Source organism: Amborella trichopoda, chromosome 9 (genome assembly GCF_054954075.1).
Source record: "Amborella trichopoda isolate Santa Cruz 75 chromosome 9, AtrichopodaSantaCruz75HAP2 v2.0, whole genome shotgun sequence".
Classification (NCBI taxonomy): Eukaryota; Viridiplantae; Streptophyta; class Magnoliopsida; order Amborellales; family Amborellaceae; genus Amborella; species Amborella trichopoda.
In genome coordinates, this window is record NC_142344.1 from 6,947,397 (window position 1) to 6,970,997 (window position 23,601).

At 36.5% G+C, this 23,601-nt stretch overlaps 2 protein-coding genes across 32 annotated transcripts; one reads left to right on the forward strand and one right to left on the reverse strand.

Annotated features, from left to right (window-relative positions):
* The first annotated feature begins 1,034 nt into the window (after positions 1–1,034).
* On the forward strand, positions 1,035–9,974 carry ARP7 (actin-related protein 7). 4 transcript variants are annotated; one of them, XM_020661587.2, is made up of 8 exons: positions 1,035–1,061; positions 1,308–1,408; positions 4,024–4,236; positions 5,566–5,707; positions 6,819–7,063; positions 7,540–7,723; positions 9,298–9,365; positions 9,470–9,974. In XM_020661587.2, the coding sequence occupies exons 2-8, from the start codon at positions 1,331–1,333 to the stop codon at positions 9,620–9,622; spliced, it is 1,083 nt and encodes a 360-aa protein (XP_020517246.1). In that variant the 5' UTR covers positions 1,035–1,061; positions 1,308–1,330; the 3' UTR covers positions 9,623–9,974. The 4 variants fall into 4 exon arrangements, with proteins under 4 accessions (XP_020517246.1, XP_088703662.1, XP_006828723.1 ...); XM_088847536.1 differs by having other exon boundaries at positions 4,058–4,236; XM_006828660.4 differs by having other exon boundaries at positions 1,035–1,408.
* Positions 9,904–23,601, reverse strand: LOC18424082 (uncharacterized). Of its 28 annotated transcripts, none has more exons than XR_016041187.1 (13): positions 23,129–23,601; positions 22,213–22,309; positions 18,961–19,068; positions 18,806–18,872; positions 16,523–16,593; positions 13,124–13,188; positions 12,573–12,617; positions 12,357–12,437; positions 12,135–12,202; positions 11,622–11,704; positions 11,372–11,420; positions 10,354–10,514; positions 9,904–10,225 (listed from the first exon to the last, which is right to left on the reverse strand). XR_016041187.1 is itself a non-coding variant. In XM_006828661.4 (12 exons), the coding sequence occupies exons 3-12, from the start codon at positions 19,064–19,066 to the stop codon at positions 10,150–10,152; spliced, it is 789 nt and encodes a 262-aa protein (XP_006828724.1). In that variant the 5' UTR covers positions 19,067–19,068; positions 22,213–22,309; positions 23,129–23,601; the 3' UTR covers positions 9,904–10,149. The 28 variants fall into 28 exon arrangements, 16 of the variants coding, with proteins under 16 accessions (XP_006828724.1, XP_011628868.1, XP_088703666.1 ...); XR_016041191.1 differs by having other exon boundaries at positions 12,357–12,457; XR_016041190.1 differs by lacking the exon at positions 11,622–11,704 and having other exon boundaries at positions 12,357–12,457.

Here is a 23,601-nt window from a genome sequence, read left to right on the forward strand (position 1 = left end):
TGGTAAGTGGTCTTTGCAAAGTCAACAAAATATTAATTCAAGCCCCGAATCCTCAAAGCTTAATATTATGGGCAAAGCGTAAACCGAAGGACATAATTTGAGCCGTGTGGGCATGGCGCCGTTTAGCATAAAGCTACTTAATAGTAGTGTAATGATACCCTTTAACATCACCATAATTTTAGGATTACGGGAAAGCTATTTTAGTAAAAAAAAATAAGAATTGAGAGCTAAAAAAGTATTGACGAGATTAATTAAAAAAAAAAATTTCTTATTAGATGAAAATTGAAGTATATCTCTGATAATTTCTCTACTTTTTTTTTACGTTTTTATAATATATTTGAGGAGTCCCCTTTGACCTTTTAAAAATCAGGGAAATTACAAACAACCCGCAAGGCTAGTAAATACCATGCTATGCAAGTTACCTCCAACAAATTTTTTTTCTCGTTTTTTTCTTTAAAATATACTTTTTTAGCAAATCCCCTCCCAAGTAAAAAAAGCATTACATTTTCGACGAAAATACCTTTTTTCATACATAAAAATTTAATTTTAATAAGACATTCACGTGGGATTACATGGGTTGTCGAACCGCTCTTTGACATTGTTGAACTGCAATTTAGATCTATTGCTGGACTTCATGGGCCTATTGTCGAACCGCATGGGCCCATTGTCGGACCGTATGGCCCTATTGCAGGACCGTTATTCATCAGAGCCAGACTGCCACTGTTATTTACTGGACGAACATTACACTGTCGGACTGCCCTAAGAATACGTCGGACCGTCTTTTCGTGGGAAAGAGGTGAGAGCGCCGTGGGTAGAAGTAAGGGTGAGTAGTTTAGACTTTTTTATATTGTTTTTGAGTTGAGAGGTATTTGCTAAAAAATTCTATTTTGGATAACAAACGAGAAAAAAAGTTTGATTGGATTAACTTGCATAGGAAGAGTGGGGCTATTTGTACTTTTCCCTTAGGACGAAATAAAAGAACTTGAAAAACTATTTAGTAGCTATAAATATCCCTATCCCAGTTTCGTCATTTTAGCGAACAAGGTTAGAAGAGGCTCACTGTAAGTGTAAACTAAAACGCGCCATTTTTCGTTTGAAATGCTGTCTCTAATGGACAAACCGGGGCCAGGATTCAGGGTTTTTAATCTCGTACTGTCTCTGTTACAAACCTAGAATGTGCTCTTGTAAATGGAGAACAGTAGAGCTAGGATTTAGGATCATTGAGAAGTGAGGATTTTCTGCTGCTAGGTTCTGGCGGTAATTGAGGAAGCCGGTGCTAAGGGTTAAGTTTTTTTTTGGATTCTTAGGTTTTTTCTTGAATTAAGTGAAAATGGAGGCTGTCGTGGTGGATGCTGGATCCAAGCTTCTTAAGGCGGGATTTGCGGTTCCTGATCAGGAACCTTCTCTGGTACGTTGTCTGGATTTCGAGTCATCTAGGGGTTTCGATTTTGTACCTCTCTGTGACCGCATGGGACGATCTTGTTCATTATTGTATACTAGTGTCCTTGATTGGGATTTAATGATATTTAATTTTGATTGAGGATTGAATTTCTCATATTGTTGTTTTCTAGGGTTTATGTTTAGTTTGCATGTGAATATAGTGGTTTTTCAATATCCTTGTGACACTAGTTTTATGGAATTTCATTTGATTAATGATTTTAGTCATGAGACAGGAAGTGTGTGGAATTTACCTGCTCTATGTGTCTCTTATTTTTGGTAATTAATTCAGTTATGAGGTGCTTCACTTAACCAAGAGTCATAACTAGAAATCCCTCCCATAGGATGCACATTGGTGCATACAATGACAGTTACAAGTACAGTGATAGAAAGAAATAGAATGTTATCTGCAATCTATTCCAGGATCCATACAATCATACAAGTGTGCAGTGTTGTGGGACCACCACCCAAGTGTGACATGGGAGTGGACATAGAAAGAAAAAAGGGTTTGGGGGTAGGTTTGGGAGTTCTTATTAGGTTAAGATTTAGGAGTTTTAAAGGGTTTAGATTTCCTTCAAAGTTTAGGACAGGGTTTTGGACATATTGGGGTCTCTTACAATGAGTGGAGTGGACGATAAGAGGCCTACGGAGGTAAGATGTAGGCTGGGTCTATTGTGGGGGGTTTAAGGTGAGTTTTAGGGTTTGAATGAAAGGTTTAACGGAGTCTACAGCTCCTGGATATTACAGTCCATCACGATACAAGATTGTAAGGAGGGCATCTAAGGGATAGAAATGATTTGGCGTGGATATATGGGTAGGATTTCCTGGGGGTCTCTTGGGATGATGGACGTGTGATCTAATTGAGCTTCTGGATATTACAGCACAATACAGGAATGAAAGGAGGACACCTAGGGTTGGTTTTGGGATAGAAATGATATGGGTTGGATAATTGGGTAGGATTTCCTCGGTCTCTTGGGATGCTGGACGTGTGGTTTAATTAGGGTTTTGTTAGGGTGACAGGATAGAGAGAGAAATAAAGAAGTTAAAGAATGGAGGAAGAAGAAAACCCTAGTATAAAAAGTCCACACTTTTTGCATTACCAGGCACCAATGTTTTGGCATCTAGACTAATTTAATGATCAACACCTCAGGTTGGAAATTCTCAAATTCAATTGAATAGGCATGGACCCTCTGTCTAGCCTAGTTTGGATCACAAGAAATCTCTAGACTTCCTTAAAGTTCAAACAAAGGAACCTAAGAACTAGATCCTTAATGGATAAGGAAACTAGTCCCTTTACAAAATATGGAATGTACCAAGCTTGTACAACATAACAAAATTGGGAACTGCCTCCAAACTAGGAAAAAAACAAAAACTTACTAAACAAAATACCAAATTTGTAATTAACTAATTAAATTCATCACTACCTTCATACTATCATTTGGGTCTTGAGGTGCCCGAATTAGGGAAAATCCATAGAGATAAGTGTCAGATCTCAAAGTGATATTTGATTTGAGCTTTGGATCACCTTAAACAAACATCTGAGTGAATGTTATGCCCTTTTAAGCAATCTGTTTCGACATTTTCTTTCTCACTTGCTCTTTTTTCCTTCTTTCCGATAGGTAATTTTTATTTCTATATTAAATAGAAAACAAGTAAAAAAGTGAAGAAAAAAGGAACTCATAGAGATGTTAAGTCAGCATCTTAAAGAGTATAAGAAGCCATGTTGACAACCAATACATTGCAACCCAAACCTACTATTACATATTACTCGTAGGACATAAATTAAAGATCTCATAAACGATGTCCACCAACTGCCACAGAGGGCCACAGTCACAAACAAAGCATGTTGCATATTCTCAAAGCAGATAAATAAAATATCTCGTAAACGATGTCCACCAACCGCCAAAGAAAGGGCCTTTAAACTAGCCCCTGTTTTAAATTCTTCTGTACTAATCAACTTTCTTTTCCATTGGGTGAAATGTTATGCGTCGTGAAGCAGTCTGCTTCATGCAGTTTTTGCATATCTGGTTATCCAAAGCGTTGGTTGGATATTGCTTGCTCACCTCTTTCTCTAATTTTATTTTTTTCTTCAATAGGTAATGTTTCTTTAAATTTTATTAAGCAGAAAATGAGTACAAAGCGAGAAAAGAGAAACTCTTGGAGATGTCAAGACGATTTTTTAAAGAGTATGAGGAGCCACATTCACTAGCAAAACATTGCAATCCAACCTACTATTGTACATTTCTCATAGAATATAAATGAAATATCTCCTAAACAATGTTCCCACCCTCCAATGGGTGCCTTCTTATGAGCCCCACTTTGAGTTCTTCTGTGCTAATCAGTTTTCTGTTCCATTTTCTCTAAGTTGATTTTGTTTGCTTTAGGCAGGTTACAATCATATGGATTTGGAGGTTTTTATTTATTTATTTATTTATTAACATATTTTACTTCCTAGTGACTTTCCTTTTTGGCTAGGTTGTCTTTTGGGAATTCCCAATCAGTTTTTACATATGTCTATGCTGGATTTAAGTTACTTCCTGACCTGAATGCAGTGCAGTCTTTAAGTTCAATCACAAAATTTTGCAGATAATTCCTACCAAAATGAAATCTGTACCTGCAGATGGGCAGTCTGCTGATGGAGAGTATGAGGAAGTATTTGTTGACCCAGTTGTGAGGGGATTTATCAAAGATTGGGATGCTATGGAAGACTTGCTGCATCATGTTCTGTACACGTGTATTGGATGGGAAATTGGAAATGAAGGGCAAATTTTGTTTACGGATCCACTTTTGACACCAAAGGTCTGTTACACTTGCATTTAATCCATTTCTTCAATTAGCTTTTTGTTTAGCATATTCATATCCGAACATAACATTTATTTGTTGAAACCATGTCATGTGGCTTTTTGGACAAATGCCGTGTTGTCTATAAATGTAATGAAAACAACGAAAACTTTTATATATCCACATTAATTTTTTCCATTAAATATCAATGTTATTTTGTTACACAACAAGACATTTTTGTGTCCAAGAAAACAATGCATTGGCATCACAGAACACGAGTGGATACGTTGAGAAACTAGAACAAGGTTGAATATGTTAGAAACTAAAGTATCTAACATAATCAATTATTTGAACATAGCATAATTAAAAAATGATGGTCATAAGTTTAGAAACCACCTATGGACTTTTTCTAGATTCGCTCATGCTTGTTTACTAAGAAATGAAGATGAACCATTTGAAAAGTGTGATTTTCAAAAAATTAAGTAGAAAATCAATTGGAGTTTGAAGCAAAGTTTTGAGAAGCAAATTTTGGGGTTTTTGGTATTTGGGAGAAGCTTTAGGCGAATTTGTAGGAGCTTAAGAGGTTTTTCTAGGGATTTGGGTGAGGTTACAGTGGATTTTTTTTTTAATCTTGAGAGGATTTTTTGGGCTTGGTGGGGGTCACAAGGAATGCTATGGCAGGGTTTTAGGTGGCCTCTTGGGGTTTAAGGAGGCTTACAATTAAAATAATTTCACAGAAAATGAGTTAGTCGTCATGCTGATGGTGTAGTAATTTCCTCATTTTAATCTCTTTTTCTTGTAATTATTATGAGAGTGGAGGCTTAGAAATGTATGCTTTCTTTGTTTTGATGCTGTCATGTTGTTTGAGTCATTTCATATGGTTGATTCAATGCTGTGTTTTGCACATGCATGTGAATCATAATTTTAGTAAAAGTTGTTACTGGTATTTAAGTTAGCTGAAATATGGTTCTACAATATGAGGAGATAAAGAAGCTGTCTTATCTGGCAGGTCATGACATGCTTCTTTTGCCCATGGTAAAAGGAAGTGTTATTTTCGCCTTTATAATGTCAGTGGCATTTGTCTGTCATCACTATTGGAATGCATAAATTCAATTTCCCTCTTTGGCATGATTTAAGAGCAGTCATTATCAATGTTATATGTCATAATAAGTTTATAAAAATGACTTTTTATCATGGTAGATAACATTATTTTTAGCCTTTGCTTTTCCTACTGCTACCATATGAATCTTAACCTAGTATTTATGCCATTATATGAGTGCATGTTTTTGAGCTAGTTTCGGTTTGGAAATATCTTCACCTTCTTACTTTGTTTTTCCTTATTCCCAGACTGTTAGAGAGCAACTAGTGCAGCTGATGTTTGAGACATTTAATATCTCGGGGTTTTATGCATCTGAACAAGCTGTATTATCACTTTATGCTGTTGGACGCATCTCAGGTTGCACTGTTGACATTGGGCATGGCAAGATAGGTACAATTTTGGATGACATTGATATATGTGCTTTTTGTGGAACGCAAAACTAATCTCAATAAACAGGAACAGTTTTGGTAAGAGTGGAACTGACAAAGCATAACATTTTCTGACACAATGACTTTCTCGATATGAACTAAATGAAGAATTCTTCGTTTGGTACAATTTTATGGAGTAAATTTCTCTTTTATGGTTTTTGTTTGCTTGGTTCCTTTAATATTTTAGAAAGGAATATATGAGTTCAAATTGGAGACCAGAGATTTGTTTGAAATGTATTAACAGGCATGCATGATTTGATTGTCTTGGATTTGTTCAATCATGTTTATGAACCTGAGAATGAGTATTTACCAATTTCACAGTGTTTGCTTTAGTGTTATAAGAACTTTCTGTGCACATGAACATCTAATTGCAGATCTTTGAATATTTATTGTCCCTTTATTTGTTGTTGATCAAATATGACTTCTATAGCTATTATATATTTCATATCTGTGCATTTGTGTAATTGGTAAGTTAGCATACACTAGGGTTATGCAACCTTTTTGTGATCCTTTTTTCATTTTCCATTTGGTAGTCTTGCAAAGCAAGAAACCCAAAATTGTAAATGTTCGTCCCCTTCTGGCGTAAGAGGCCACTGTGCTATGGGTGGATCTGTTGCCAATCAGTCAAATGTGATGCTGCTGTAGTTCCTTGTGATCGCAAAAGCAGCTTGTGGGTCCCTCCTTTTCTTGTTTTAGTAGCCACTTGCTGCTTGCCAACAATCAAATGGCTGCTTTCTTGTGTAGTTTGTCATTATTGTTGCCTGAGGCCCATTGTAGGTTCATTTATAACCTTTGTCGATTCTTTAAAGCCTTCTTCAGGTCCTCTATCTATTTTATCTGATTTATTTTCTGTGCTTTGCAGTATCCTAGTGAAAGTAAATTAGATTCCATTCGCTGGTTTCTGTTATTATTGTAGACCACAAAGACAAAGCTTTCTACTGTTTGTATATATTTAGTAGCATAGAATTTACCGTTTTTTCTTTTTTCTGATAAATGTTTTTAAGTCTTTCCTTCTAAAATGTTTTTATTTGAGCTGATAGTTCACTATATCCAATTTTATGTAACTTCACCAGATATTGCACCAGTTTGTGAAGGTGCTGTTCAGCACATTGCCTCAAAAAGATTTGAGATTGGAGGTATTGATTTGACAAAGTTGCTTGCTCAGGAACTTCATCAATCCAACCCACAGATCAATCTTGACCTTTCCATTGTTGAGAAATTGAAAGAACAATATGCATGCTGTGCTGAAGATCAATCTGTCTATGAAAATCTGCAGAAAACAAGCCAGGTGGAAAGTCACACTCTTCCAGACGGACAGGTTTGTCACAAGTGTGATTAGCATACAAGAACGTCATTACCCTTTTTACTTGTTTCTTCATGAGAGCAAAATAAAACCCTTTAAGGGAGCAATTGAAGGACATTTCGCTATTTATGTGCATCAAGGCTGAAAGGCTTCAGTTTCATTTTTTTTTTTGGGTATCCCATGCTCATCTGCTACTATGTCGTAGTGCATTGTAATTATAAAAAAAAAACTTCGTGCATTGTAAGGATGGAAATTCAGTGCTACATTTACAGGGCACCTCCCTACAGCTACAGTAACATATTCATCCGTAGCTATCAGAAATAAAAAACTCGCTGATTTCTTTAATATTTGTAGGATTGAAATTTATAATTGTCCACATAAAGATATGCTTGTGTGGTGTGTTTTCCGTTTCTTATAGATATGTGATTTCAATATCTGTGACTTTTAGAAATGTGGGACTTTTAGTGAACTCTTAAATCCTTTCATTCTAGGTCATAACAATCAGAAGGGAAAGATATACTGTGGGTGAAGCCTTGTTTCAACCATCTATATTGGGTATGGACGAATATGGGATTGTTGAACAACTGGTCCGAAGTATCTCAAGTGTCTCATCTGAGAACCTTAGACAGCTATTAGAAAACACAGTGGTTTGTGGTGGTACTGCAACTATGCCTGGTATGCTCCTTCTCTGAGTACTATATGTGTCATGGATATGGGATGGATTTTTACTTGCTTTTGATGGTCATATTCATGATTCACATATTCTAAAATGTCTCCAATGCACACAACCAGAAAATCTGTGAAAAGTTCGTGATTTTGATTTTGATATTTCTTTTGCAAACCGATAATCACCTTTAGCTGAAAAATGACATTGGAAGTTGTTACAAATTGCTGAATCCAGGATCTAGGCTTTCATGGATTTATGAAGTTGCTTCAGTCTCCAGCAACAATATATATATATATATATATTATCCTACAACTACATATGAACCCAATGGTTCAGATTCAATCTGGACTGATCTAACGAACACAACCTCATTTCATATTTTAATTTAAATTTTTTTCTTCAAATCTAAATCACGTCTTCTCATCGAGGCACATCTAATAAAAATATTAAAAAATTAATTTGCAAAATATAAATTGATTAAAATACCCCTAAAAAGTTTTGAAGGTATTTCGGTCAATTTATTTTTCACAAAAAAAAAATTTATATATTTTATTGGATTCATTTATTTTTATAGAATACATGTCCAAAATTCAAATGATTTAAATTTATACAAAAAAAAATTAAAATTCGAATACAAAATGCAATCGTGATCATTAGATCGGCTCAGATTCAATCTGAGCCGTTGGGCTAATATGTAGCTGTAGGCTGGTGGGCCTGTGTTATCATTTCCCTATATATATATATATATATATGAAAGATGAGGATGACATGTTAATTTCCAGAAAATAATGGGGAAATTATAACCATGTAAAAAGGGCTTAAAGTAACTTTCACTTGGGGACATTGTACATGGAGTCCTCATTATTATGAAGGTTAATTTTCTGGTCAATTTCAAACAGATAATTTATGTCAGAAATTAAGAAGTCAACCGTACTCTTATCTTCATCTGTGTTGAGTGATTTGAAACATTGGGATGGGACCCAATGCAAGCCATGGTTATGAGAATGATGATGATGTTAAATTGGTCAGTCTTATAAACCTTTGAACGCATTTCCTCCGGGTATTATAATTGGGTTAGCCATCAAAGAATGCCCTTCTAGATGTTGTGAACTATTGATGCCCAGAGTCATTCTTCCACTGATCTGGGGGTTAATTTTGCCTGCCAAAAAGATTTTCTGCGAACAGATGAATTAACTAATATAAGAGGGTCAATTCTTCTAGAGATGTTCTTTGGCCACAGGATGGTTCTTTCCTCGGGCACTCTTATTTACTCCTTCATGCAAAGTTCAGATAGGAAAGCTTGCAGCAATTATCATAAGATCATAAGCTACTATTTGCATCATTTTGGGAATTTCAGGATTTGATGCCCACTTGTTATAGGAAACTGATGTAAAATGAGCTAAAAAGAATATAATTATAGGCGAAGAAACAAAAAGGTAGCTCTCTCTCTCTCTCTCTCTCTCAAGTTGCATGAGTTCCTAGATAATTTTTGAGGTTACAGGTAGCCGCGCTTAAATCGATGCACAAAAAACCCAGCTGGGTCAATTTAAGGATGCTAATTCCTATGAGCTGCCCTGTTTAGGCTTTGAAGAGAGATTTCAGAAGGAAGCAGCTTTGTGCTCATCATCCATTCGTCCCTCGCTTGTGAAGGTAATCCTTTTCTTTTTTCCCCATCATTCCCATTTAGCCTTACCTTAAAAGATTTCAAGAACGAGATTTGCAACAGCTGCTACGAATTTACGTTTTCATTTCAGGCTCCTGAGTACATGCCTGAAAATTTGATAAAGAATTCAGCATGGATGGGAGGAGCCATACTGGCCAAAGTGGTTTTCCCTCAAAATCAGCATATCACAAAGGCCGAATATGATGAGACTGGGCCAACAATTGTCCACAAGAAATGCTTTTGATGGATTTGGCTTTGCTCCTTTGTGCGTTATATCGAGGCATATGAGGATTTTCAAATCTTCTGAGAATAATATTATGATGGGATACCTTTTTGCTTTTGATATTCCTGTATGAACTGTAAAACGCATGAATCATCTTCCTTGAGCACCCAGAGATACGAAATTATAGTGTTTGGCGACTAATACGCCCAGTCATCCAATTTTACATTTTTCATGTAAACTCCGACTGCTTAAGTTGTGTCATAGGGTGAAATTCTGTTTTGGAATTTGTGCTCAGTCGACTACACACCAACAGTCATCCAATTTTACATCTAATAGTCAATAGCAATTGTGATTTTCTGATACAAAAAATAAATAGTCGTATTATACATATTTCCTCAATTCTAATGTTATACATCATAAGATTTGCTTGAACTATGAATTAGGGAATCAAACCCCAATTTCCAACCTCAAAAGAAAACCATGAAGTAAAGGAAAAAGGCAAGAGAGGAAATCTTCTTCAATATTCCTCCTTAGACGGTTTAGCTTCTTCAAGGAGTTCTTCGGAGTTCCCTCAGGGAATTCACGTAACTATAACTCGACAACAGCACAAACAGCTTTCTAAACCTGCATAACAAAAAACTGAAACCGGTTGGTAAAATAATTCCAAGTAAGTTAGATGCAGGTTTACTTTTTTTCTTTTTCTTTTTTTGAGGGAAAAGTAATGTTTTAAACTGAGTTTCAAGACTACATACCACACCCATTGGCTTTTATGCTGAGCCATTGCATTGAAGGAGACAGTAGGATGCGCATTCACAAAGCAATGCACCTGCCCTTTCTGGTGAAGGAGAGAATGCAACATTGAACACCAGATGTCTACTGGGCCACAATATTTCCGCACAATGTTTGTACTAACCTGCAACATTCAATCATATGAATCCGTCAAATACCAAGACGTTGTAAACCCCCCAGTTGGAGTGGATGAGCAAAACCTACTCTCTCTCTCTCCCCCAAAATACTGATGAGAAACAACGCTCGCATTCACCACGGCATTCACATCCAAGGAAGCCCATCAGGCCCATAATTAAGTCTACAACATAAGCAAATAGCCAGTATGATGCACAGGAATGGGGGAGAGAGAGAGAGAGAGGTTATAATGTTTTTAGACATTTAAGGAATAAGGTAACATCGTTATTTAAAAGGTGTGCTAGGGCGCGGCTGTGGCCACACTCCTGGAAGTACAGCCACGGTGCCATGCACCATCTGTTTCGAAATGCATTACCCGGATTCCTAACACGCAGTCATTTAGGGAGGCTTCAGCCACAGCCGCACTCCAATACATGAGGCCATGGCTATGCAGAAATATTGCCATTATCTAACTAAGACTATTGAAATGCAATAACATTAATACCTAAATTTTAATTTTTTATTTTGAAATTATTATACAAATGCAAATATTTTAGTTTAAATTAGACAAGCTTTTCTATTTTTAAGATGATGGTAAACGCAAAAACACGATAGCTTTTGAGTGGTTTGAAAATAAAAAGGGATATTAGTTATATAAGTAATTTTAAATAAGGGTGTTCCTGAAAATAAACAAATTCAAACAGTAGTGGTTTGAAATCTGACACACGACCAACCCTCAAACCCACATTTAATGTATAAAGAATAAACTAGCACTTGCTTTCTCATGCATGTACCCCCATAATCAATGGGAGTGGACATGACATAAGCACCAAACTGTTGAGAGTTCAAAAGAAAAAAGAAACATACAAGTTCCCAAGCCAGGGTGTTTGCCCACATACTGTCCCTCAAAAGCAAGCTGTCAAAAACAGTTAGATCGATGAGCATAGATGCTTATCTTATGGAATTGTGCCAAATTCATATGCTTTTTATAATTGGCAATTTTCAAGTGAAACAAACATATTTGTGTGCTACTTGAAAGGACTTGATTAATTCATATTTTCTGACAAATATCCACTGAAGAGTAATGGAATTAAGCATGAGAAACAATTTTTTGAACCTTGTGTTCCTTGCCCTTATTCATGGTTTTTTGAACCTTGCATTCCAGCCTATCCATGGTTTACCAATCTCTACTCAAATGAGCTGCATTTTCCCATTGCACCCAATCCAAAAATTTTCTCATTGTTATGTTTGCATAAGGGATACATTGTCATATAAAGGAATTTAGACATTACAATGGAGAATATCCCAGTAAAAAAGGACAGAGTGAGCAACTACATTTTTACTAATTAACTATAAAATTCTTTCATCAATGTATAATACCCAATAAGAAATTAAGAAAGAAATAAAATTTTGATATTCAAAGAGCAAAATCTTTCTTTAAGAACGTCCTCTAGTTTCTCTTTAGAGATGTAAGACCCTTTTTTTGAAGAAAACTTTTTTTTAATAAATAAATGATTACCATACCCACAATATCAGAGCACATGCTCACATAACCAAAGGGAACCATATATTCATATTTAATCAATGGACAGCTCAGATAATCAATGAAAACAGAATAAGATATACCGACCGTATTCCACGATGAACAGCACAATGGTTTGGGTGACCAGACACTCCATAGTTATCAAATGTAATCAACTGATGGTAAAGAGAAAGAACATGTGAAAATACAACATACATGATAGATTTATTTCGCTGAAATGAGTTCCACAAGAAGTGATAGATTAGAAGATACCGATGTCATTATCCAGCCAATGGAAAGTATGTCCCTTGTGGTTTAATGAAAACTCACCACATCGACATCCCAAGATTTGGCTTCTTCTCCTATAATTGTTGCAAGTAAAGTATGCCTCCAAGTTCTGTTGAATCCATCCTATTCAAGACCATTATGTGCTAAATCAACATTTACGAGAACAATTAGCTACAAATACCACAACCCATGTGACTTATGAAGCCAAGCTAAAAAAGCAATCATTTAACTTTTACAGCTTGTAGGACATGGCCTCACCTGTAAAGAAGCATGGTTTATGATTTTGACATTTTGGATAGGTACCTGAGGCAATAATATAATATTCTAATTACTCTTTGTGGATGCGTCATTAAAATAAAGGATTATGTTAGGGTACTCATACATATGAGTATTTCTTTAAGGTACTCGGCATTTTTTGGCACTTGATACCTTTATCCTACAATGTAGTAATTTTTTTGTCTAGAGGTATTTTAGGTAATTAATCAGGGGTAAAATAGAAATTCTTGATAGAAAGATAAGTATTTATTAATTATAATGGAGGATGACATCATCCATTTGAGGTATGACACCACCCACATGGAATAATAATTGCTTCTTAACCACTAGTAAATTGTCACTAGTTTCTTATAGAAATATTTATCCTTCTCCTAATGATGAAAAATGCCCTCAAAAAATTTGTATTACAAATAAGGGGCAATGAGTGTAAAAAAATTGTTGCGTATATTAAGAAAATACTCATATGAGTATCCTAATATAACCCTAATATAAACTGCTCTAATAATACTCGAGTAAGAGTAATTGGAAGTTACTTTCAGAACAGTGCATGCACAATATAACTCTTCGCTCCGGACAGATCCTTTGCCGTCAGCATCGCCTACAAAAATACAAAGCAAATATGAAGGGCATCTAGGTGTGCAGACTGCAGAACAAAGGGAAAAGTAATTATATAATGGAATATTTTTTTATGAAATTTATCAGGGAAAAATGAAGCCTAGAAACAGAATAGGAGTAAGAAATGCCAATATATGCCCCTAATGGAAAATCCATAATATCATGGAAGAAAGTTTTTTATTACTTTGATCAAGGAACTACATAAACAGAGTAGGTGAATTGAATGACATCATTGCCGATATATGCCAAGGATATAACAGAGTCAAGGGATATTTGAGTGTCAAGAGATTATGGGGCACAAACGCAGGTTGAACAATCCCTGAATGTAACAAACGCTTGACCTGATTTTTGACAGGGTCCAGATGGGATTCACCCCTCTGCTAGGCAGAGAAAATAGAAAAGAAAAAAAGTGGGGTAACCATATCAAAAGAAAAGATAATATTATTATTGTGTGTTAACTATTTCCAACCTATTGCTAGGATGCGCCAATTAGTTACAATGCCTATTAAAGAAACCCTTGTTCTACATTCGAGGATACATTGAAAGCGCGCCCTGTGAAATAGGTGGCAATAGGTAAACAAGAGATGGGGGCAAGTGTTAAGCCCAAATCACAAGTGAACCCTGTAAGATGAAGGTCAAAACCTCAAAAATAAGACCGAAGCCTAAGAAAGAAGGTGAAATCCTCAGAAAGAACGCCAAAGTAACTGCTGTATTGAATAAGAGACGATGTACAGATTATCAACAAATAGGCCACCCACAAGCCGAGGGCCCTATACAAAAACCACCGAGAAGGTGGTAGGAGTCAAAAAATGCAACACAAACATAGAGAACAGGAAAAGCCCAAAAAACCCCAAAGACCAAAGAGACACAGCGCCAGGGTCTTTAATCTGCTGTCATGGTTGCTCCTCTAGCGACGGCGTCTGCTGTGTGGTTTGCCTCCATCCAGCTATGAATCCATGAAACGGGAATGTGCCTGCAAAGGTCAAAGATCTCATGAAACACATGACTCCAAGGGCGGTTGGCTGCACCTGAGGCCCAAAGGATGACGCTATTGGAGGAGTCTCCTTCCACGACTAAATTTATACTCCAAAGGGGATTGAAAAGCCTGAGACCCTCCAACAGGGCGAGAGCTTCCACCAAGGTGCAATAAGTGCAGCCAACTGATTTGGCAAGGATAGGAGAGAAAGGCCTAGATGGTTCCTGAAGATGCCTCCAATGCTGTCCGATCCCGCGTTGCCAAGGGAGCAACCGTCGAAGTTGAATTTGGTGTCTCCGACTTCTAGGGGTCACCAATGAGATGGGCAAGGAATAGCATTTGACCTCAGTGATAGGAGGGATCGCTAGTTAAGCTAGAAGTCCGAGGCTGAGAGATGCCTGAAGGTGCGATGACTCTGCAACCAAAAAATGACCATGGACTTGAGGTTGTCCCTGAGGCATGCATGGGGGAGGAGCGGCCTCTGAAGATGTGATTGTTGCGCTCAATCCAAATGGCCCATAGGGTGGCAGCCATATAAGCCTTCAAAGTAAGATACCAGATTTGGCCCAGGGGAGGAATTGTGTGTATAGGAGCTGGTGCGGCATGGACCTGGGGGTGATCCAGGACCACTGGAAGAGTTGCACTAGGTCCTTCCACAAGGAGGTCGAAACGCTGCAGTGAATGAAGAGATGAGAATTTGCCTCCTCATCTGCTAAACACATTACACAATGGTTTGCGATAATAAGACCCTCCTTTGTAATTGGTCGACAGTCAGCACCCTCCCGGAAAGGGCTATCCAAGTGAAGAGTTGTAGTTTGGTAGGGATAATGGAGTTCCAAGCTTTACCGACAAAGTGGAGGGGTGAAGTGGGGGTTTGAAGGGAGAGGAGATGATGGTAGAAGCAGAAACCGTGAAGGATCCATCTGCCATGAGGGACCATATGACTTGATCCTCCCCATGAGTGGAGAAGTAAGTGGAATTAAGGATTTCTGGATGAAAGCTTGGACCTCATCGTCAAGGAGGGTTCCCCTAAAGTCTGGATTCCAGAGGCAAGAAGAGCCCACCATATGGAAAGAGTCTTCGACTGTAACTTCGGCGTTTCTGGCCAGTCGGTAGAGATTGGGGAAGCAATCTCTCCAAGGGGAATGGCCAATCCAAAGGTCAGACCAGAACTTGACTTGGTTGCCCTTCCTCATGTGAAAAGCAATGATTGAACTTGAAGTGGTGATGCAGTGTAGAATCAACCTCCAAATGCCTGAGCAAGAGTTATAAAAAGTGTTAGGTGGTAACCAGGGATAATCTAAAAGGTGGTATTTATGGTGGAGGACGGATTACCATAGGTGCCCCTCTTGAGATGCCATGCACACCATCATTTTGCCTAGAAAGGCCAGGTTGTTCTTTTTTGAGAGATTGGGTCATTGGATACCTAGACCGCCTTGGGCCTTGGGTTACACCTTGTTATCTAACTGAGGGAACAAGCATGAATGCACACAGTCAAGGTCCATGGCGGATGAGTGCACACAACCAAGTCTATATCAAACCTTGACAAGCAGTCTGAGACCTACATCTAAGGATTTTGAACCTTATGGAACAAGTATGAAAGCAAATGATCTTCCTTGACAGAGAAGGGTTGCCTGCAAACAAGCAACTCACCGACTTGATCAAAGGATTTGGAACTTTGGAAATACAAGGCTTCAAGCCCGTAAAAATGCGTCAATGCACACTAAATTCAATGAACCTGACACGAAAGGGTGAGCACCAGCTGTATTTACAAACATAGCTCAAACTATCCATCAAATTATTTCAATCTAGCTCAGCTAAAGACTTAAAAACACAGCCTGCCAAGGCTTGCCCTGAGCTTGGCAACACAAGTTCAAAGTGTCAAGCCCAAAATTATAATTAGCCTCAAGCCAAGGATTTAACCTCATAAATCTGATACAGCGGGAAAAAACCGAGTGTTAAGGTAGAAATATAAGACTTGAACTTAGGCAAGGGATTAAACAGTTGTGAACTTCATTCTCAAATAAACAACTATGTCCAGCCAACCCAATTTGCTCTCCTGCAAAACAGTTGTAACTTTTCATGAACAACTCCAATTGACTTTATTTTTTAAGCAATGGAAAGCTTACACGATTCTCATATCATAGTGGTGGTTGGGGCACATTTTGGTTTCATAATTATGTGTGAGATGTAGGATACAGAAGTGTCAAGGGCTCCAGGCAGTGAATTTTTGCGGGCCAACAACAATAACCTTGATTCAGTCAAACTCAAATTTATCCAATGAATTATTAACAAATATAGCAATGCGTTAACATAACCTTCTCTTTAACAGAAACATTACCAGTTGAAATGCATAAAATGTGAAGGTTATGACCAGCCGAAGTCAGTTTTATAATGGTTGGGATGAAGAACCTGCAAAAACAGAATAGCTTGAGTGCAAACAACTTGGCGAAAAAATAGATTAAATTGAAGTACTCAAAAGCAACAAGTAATATTGATTGTGTACTGTGTACAGAAAGATGATCCTATTTGGGCTGTGAGTGCTCTAACCATGTCAATAATTTAAGGTTCAATAGAAAGATTATTGAAGAAGTGCATTTATGAATGCCAAAAGAATATATAAAAATTGTATTAAGGGTGGGAGATTTTATGAATTTTTGGCTTAAAAGGTTTATAACTTTATCTACAATAGGGGAGAGCATGTCACACCCATCATTTTGGTAGTCAAATCCACAAATACGGGTGAAAGCACTATCAAGATATTCTCACCCATGTTTGCTGATGAGACTATCAAAAAGATGATTGCAACTTGCAGTCCTCCAAAGCAATTAATTGATATTTACACCGATTTGTTGTCTCTCCCAATTAGAGGGATTATGCAGTGGGAAATCTTTTTTTCAAGATAGTAAACTATCATTTTTAAGGACCTTCGAAACTGTTACTTCGGCCTTGCCTTTGCAATTGGAACTCCAAAAGGCAGCTAAGGCAGTCGATGTTAGATGGCCATTGTGGAAAAGCAATATCCTATCCTCTACGGGGTGTATCACCCTAGTTAAAACAACCCAATCAAATCCTCATGCTCATTATGTCTGTATTCTGTAAGGATTGTAAACTCCATATGAATTTTCTTTGGAAAGGAGGGAACAGAGCAAATAGGTTACAGGGAAAATAAGTTTTGGCTTGACCAGTGGAAGGACGTTTGTGGGCCGAAGGACCAAGAAAAACCTGGTATCATAGATGAGATTTAATCAGCATTTTTTTTTTAATTACCAAAATGGATATGCGGGTAGAGGTATGCGGTGGAGGATGTTTGTTTATAAAGAAGGGAGTGACGTTTGAGATGGCAAATAGAAAAAAAAAAATGAGCAAGGATTTGGAGTTTGATATAGGGCATATCAAATCAAGGAAAGACACCAGGAGTGGTTATAGGAGATGGACCACGGTATCAATTCTAGTTGGACAACTGGTGCTAAGACATCCCGAAGACTCGAATCCTAGAATCAGAATTGGAGCAAAAAAATTGGACTGAAATGGATGAAAGTTATCATAAGGATGATCATGGAAGAACTTGGATGCCAGTCCTCACGAGGAATACACATGAAGTAGAGGAACTAAAGGCGGCTGGGATTACTTAGAAGGTTTACGACATTCGCAACTAAATGGCTTTGGAGGAATGGATCTGGTACAAAGTTCTCTGATTTCTAATGGATAAGAATAAAATTCCAACAATTGGCCAGCTTTAGTAAACAAATTTAACTAGTGCTCAAGGATGAAACAATCGATCACTTGATTCATTATGGGTAGAACAATTCAATGGGGTTAGCTGTGTTTGAGTTCTTTGATGTAGGTGTGCTTACGCTTTACTAGTTTTCCTCTTTGTTGCAGTGGTTGAGCAGAGCACCTTGGCATAAGGGTCAGATACATCTACATAAAGGGAATGGTAGGTTGCAAGGAGAGAAAAAGCAGAAGTTATGCTTCTCTAAGAATGAGTCTGAAAACCAAAAGGGGACGTAAGAACCAAAGCCATTTTGAGCCGTACAAAGTAGCCTAGTAGCATGGAGGTCCTCATCTCTCAGACTTAAGTATGCATGCTATATATATATAAAGTTACCCCAGGATGCATGTTAAAAACCCACATTTGCGAACCAAAAGATTAAAATGATGAAGGTAACTGAGGTATGTAAATTTCATGTCTTTAACTCCTCTAAAAACTTCCTATATTCTACTGAAATTAACTGTTGCTCAAAACACAAAGTACAAACTGTTACAAATACTAATTTGTTGCTTCTAAATTATATGTAATAAATCTATGGGACATAAAATTCCTCACAAACCTTTACACATTTTTTTGAACCAGAAGCATGCAAATACATAGTGAGATTGCATATGTGTTGGCCCACTGCTATAAAAGTTTATAGCCACAAACATGAGCATGTTTGGAACTTTGAATGTACTCATTGTCACTGATAATTCAGTTTTCTTTTCAAAAGGATCAATCGCGATAATGAGTTATTGATTTGGAATTCTCCATCATAAGCTTGTTTGAGAACAACTCGTACACAGTATATAAGTTAAACTTTTGAAAAGTTAGATAAAAGCAAATATAAGTTTGACAGATTCTTACATAGATTCATCATCAGGGTGAGCAATAACCAGCAAAATGTTCATTTTTTTTGTAATATCACCAGCCCCTACAGAGTAAAACAAATGATACCATAATCAACAAAAGCTACAATTTAGAGTTTGCTTAAACATGTATTGCTCATATTTTCCACTCACCACTTGATAAAAACAGGGTTCCATTTCGTCCACTCAATCCATAAAGAACCACAAAAAATGAGACCACCCATAAAATTATGAGCATGCAAATACCCAACCAAACCATTTCTACAAACACATAAAGACACAAATTAGGAACCAAAAACCAGCAGGAACAAAGGACTGAATGAATGAAAATTAAATGACCAATAATAAAAATAATCAATTTAGGACCAAATGAATGATAATCCTCATAGAAAATAAAAAATAATAAAAAAAAAATTTGAGAAAAAAAACCCAATTGATAAGCATATTCAGAAGTTGCAGAGGCAGAGACACTGCAGAAAATAACTTCAACAGAAGGGACAGAAGGGAAATGTGAGCTTCATAAAGTGTGATGGAGAGATGAAGATCGACGAGCGTGGCACCATCAGTAGTACCCAGATAACAGTAATTAAAATTTAACAGTATGTGATTTCTTACCAAAAAGAAGGAAAAAATCAGCATTCACACAGAAAGCCAATCAAATGAAGCACTTAGCAAGGATTAAGCATGGTGATAAACCAAGAGAAAGAGGCACCCCTGTCACCAAGCTTAGATCGCAAATTCAGGAATAAACCCAGTGAGACAGAAGGGCGCAATAGAGAGAGAGAAGAGAGAGAAATTAGAGAGAGAAAGAGAGATGAGTAAGGGAGAGGGATTGGAGGGGAGTCGTATATTCGCCGAAAAGAAAAATGGGGTTGGAAAACATTTACCCATGACGTCACAGCTATCTCTGGCCATTGGATTTAAATTGGATGGCTTGAGTTAAGTAACAAATTTGGAGATCTTTTGAAATAATTGTGTGCACATACTAACAATCATCCGATTTTTTTTTGGGCAAGTAACAATCATCCAATTTGACTTACGATGAACAGAATTACGACTTCTTTGAACTCAAAATAAATCGTCTCTTTCTATATTTTGTAAAAAAAATTATGGAAATATACTTAGGTCATGTTTGGATGAAAATTGATTTTAGATAATAAATTATCTTATTTAAAATTAATATAATCCACATAGTATTATTTTGGGAGCGTCGACAAAAAAATTATTTTCATGTCCTTGGTTTTCAAATTTTAAAATTTATTTTTCCTAGAGTGTGCCGGACTTTCAAAATTCGAACCAAAGTATTAATAAATTGATTTGAAAATTTAAATTCCAAACCAATTTTTTATCCACATTTTGGTTCAAATTTTGAACCGGAGTGTCGACAAAAAATTGGTTTGGAGTCACTTTTTTTTTCCGATTTGTTAGTAATTTTGTTTTCGATTTTGAAGTCTAAAACAATGGCATTTTGAAAAAATAAAAAATCAAAAGACTACGAAATGGGCATAGATTACAATATATTAGGGACAATTTTTAATTTCAATAATTGAGAAATTTAGCATAGGTTTCCTACATTCCTACAATTTAAATAACATTATATATAATACAAAGTTCTTGCTAAAAGGAATTGTCTATAAAGAAATCATTTATCTTTGAAAAAAGTTTATATAAGTGCGAGGTTCTCGACAATTAAATTAAAGCGCACTTCAAATTCTCACTATAAGAGGTTGTTTTGAAGCCCAAATATCCTCAAATTGATCATCTCGACATCAAGACGCATGTACATAAGAAAAATTTGGATTTCAAGTTTTCGAAAAAATGTATCTTGTAATGCATTTTTTTACTGTAAGTTTTCAAGATTTTCAAGTTTTCATCTACACTATTGTTTAAGCTTGAAATTTTATAATTAAAGATCACAAAGATTTCCAGTATTGAAACCACACTTCTCGACACTACTTGAAGGTGAGTTTTATTTTGATTGTTTAGAACGTCGGCTCTATACAAACCGCACCCATAATACAAAGTTCATGCTAAAAAGGATTGTCTAGGCTATTTATCTTTTGTACATGAAAATCACAATCATTATCAGTCATTAGATGGAAGATTACATAGCTTAATGTGAATCACCAAATTCAAGAAATTTTTTTTTTTTTCTAAAAGTTTGTATCTATTCAATAACTCTTTTAGGACCATCCGCTTTAAAATTTAAAAGACAATAGTGATTGTGACCCACATAGAAAAGATAAATGGTCTCTTTATCGCTAATCCCTTTTGAAATATGAGCTCACGAAGGAATCGGAGAGAAAAAGAGAAGAGCGTTGGATAACAGGATAAGTGGTTGATCATTTAGTCCTAAAGGGAAGGCAAAGGACTTTAAAAATATGTTATGCCTTTAAAAACGTGACATGCTCAAGGCTCTCTAGTGTATGTGGCAGTGGGGCCCAAGCAAAATGGGTAAATAAAATAAAAAAGATGGAAAATAAAATAAGTTAAAATTATAATAAATAAGAAATATCATGGGAACGAGCTCGCCCAATTTTATTTGACAAAACTGGGCTGGTTCTCTATTTTGGGGGAACCAAGCCAACCCTTCAGTTCCCGATCTTGCCCATTGATACTCAATTCAGATTGACTGGTTCCGATCTGAATCTTTATTTTTTAAACCCTGATTAGAGCAATGGAACTTCAATCCTTATACCTCTCACGTTAGATTTTATTTCAATATCTACATACAGAGAACTTGAAGATAGTCTGGGTTGGTTTTTTGTGCAATTAGTAAATGGTTTAGAAATAATTTTGTTTTTTCTACTTTTTAGATTAGGAGGTATGCCTGCATGACACAATTAACCTTTAGATAAATCATAAAACATAGTTCTGGTCAATATTTTATTTTATTTTTCCTCTAATTATATTTTAATAGGAAGAAGGCATTGAATTGGATTGAGCTAAACTACCCTAAACCCCCCTTTTTCTATATAATCTCCCAGATTGTATAGCATACTGAACTCTCAAGTATGGCGCAATATAGAATACAGAATAGCTAGACCTGAAAATAGGTAAGGAAAAAATTTATATAAGGTTGCAACCTTATACTATTGCAGTAAGGTGCACCTTAAAAATCCTGCACAAGATAGTTTTCCAACGTTGGAGACCCTACAATTGGTCATCTCGAATTCGAGATATATGGAAATAAAGACAAAAAAATATTTCAATTCCAAAAAATAGTACATCTAATAAAAAGTTATATGGACAGTCTATTTTCAATATTTTCAAGTGTTTATTGATCTACTTAATCTGTACCATTTTTAAAATTCTGAATTTTATAATCATGGATGAAAATAGATTTTCAAGCCATCATAAGCTTTCCAACAATATCTCGAAGCAAATTTTAGAGGTGCAACTTACTTCTATAGTATAAGGTGGCAACCTTATGCAAACCTCACCCCATAGGTCAAGAGAGATGGATTATGCTCCTCTTTTGCACCGTAGATATTGCTTGGCCCTGATATTCATAAAAAATGGCAAGGATAATCAGTTCAAAATTCATAAAAGGAATTTTCCCCTCAATGGTTCCAAAAAATAAACATGAAACCATTACCTCAACTTTCAGATTCAAGAAAAAATGGAAGCAATCCTATGCCTAATGGATTCTAAAAATTGTATAGAAACACTACTAATCTCCAAATTTCACAAAAAAACGGCAATCCAAAAATTTCACAAAAAAGCAATAAGCCCTACCAAAATGGATTAAAAAAATTAACATAGAAAACAATACTCAACTCCAAATTTCCAGAAAATGGCATGAACTACTAAGCTCCAAGACATCTTAAAAATAAAAAAGACACCACCTTTCTCAAATTTCACATAAAAAAACAGCTATGAAACCTTCATAGCTCTAAATTTCACAAAATTAGTATCATTCAAGAAACAAAGATAGAGAGTGATAATAAAGTGGGGGAACATAGAACTTCTATTATGTAGGGGGAACATAAAAAGCTTCCCCCTTAGGAAGGGAAAGTTCCCCCTCCATTTCATCAAACACCTTACGAGCATTTCCAATCTCGCTACAATTTCAGTACAAATCGATCAGTGCAGTTCCAACAAAGACCTTAGAATTCAAACCCCATTTCACAAAATTAGTATCATTCAAGAAACAAAGATATAGAGAGTGATAATAAATAGCTTCAAATTTTACAAATAATGCTAAAGAGAGAGAACAAAAAGCTATAAAATTCACAAATGATGCTACATAGATTACTTTAAAACATAGGCAAACATACATCTAAAATTAAATAAAAATAATAATTGAAAAATATCAAACCTGCAAATTAACGGCCAAGATGAGAGCCTTGGGTGCTGACCTAGAGGCCTGGGCACGACAAAGAGCAGACCCTGTTTTCGGGATGACCGCGTTGCCTCTTGCTCGCCTTTAGACTCTCTCTCTAGGATATTCCTACCCTAATCCTCTGAAAAACAAAATCTTTCTTCAAGAACCTCTCTCTCCCTCTTTTAACGGTGCGTGCTCTCTTTCTCCTCTCCAAGAAGCCCTCTCTCCCTCTAATCTGCGTGCTCTCTCTCTCCTCCAATAAACCCTTCGGTTGGGGTGTTTTCAAGCATTTATTCAAGAGAGAAAAAATAAGGTCATGGGGTACTGGTAATGGAGAATGGGTAATGGAGATAACAATGTTTTGGAGGTGGATTTTAGTCCTCCTGATCTGCGTACTCTATCTCTCCTCCAAGAAACCCTCTCTCCCTCTGATATGTGCTCTCTCTCTCCTCCAATAAATCACGCCC

Coding starts and splice junctions, on each gene's coding strand:
- ARP7 (XM_006828660.4), top strand. CDS start 1,331: ATGGAGGCTGTCGTGGTGGATGCTGGATCCAAGCTTCTTAAGGCGGGA. Junction 4,237..5,565: donor ATCCACTTTTGACACCAAAG/GTCTGTTACACT, acceptor CCTTATTCCCAG/ACTGTTAGAGAGCAACTAGT. Junction 7,724..9,297: donor TGGTACTGCAACTATGCCTG/GTATGCTCCTTC, acceptor TGCCCTGTTTAG/GCTTTGAAGAGAGATTTCAG.
- LOC18424082 (XM_006828661.4), bottom strand. CDS start 19,066: ATGGTTTGGTTGGGTATTTGCATGCTCATAATTTTATGGGTGGTCTCA. Junction 13,189..16,522: donor CATTTTATGCATTTCAACTG/GTAATGTTTCTG, acceptor GTATTTTTGTAG/GCGATGCTGACGGCAAAGGA. Junction 10,226..10,353: donor CATAAAAGCCAATGGGTGTG/GTATGTAGTCTT, acceptor TTTGTTATGCAG/GTTTAGAAAGCTGTTTGTGC.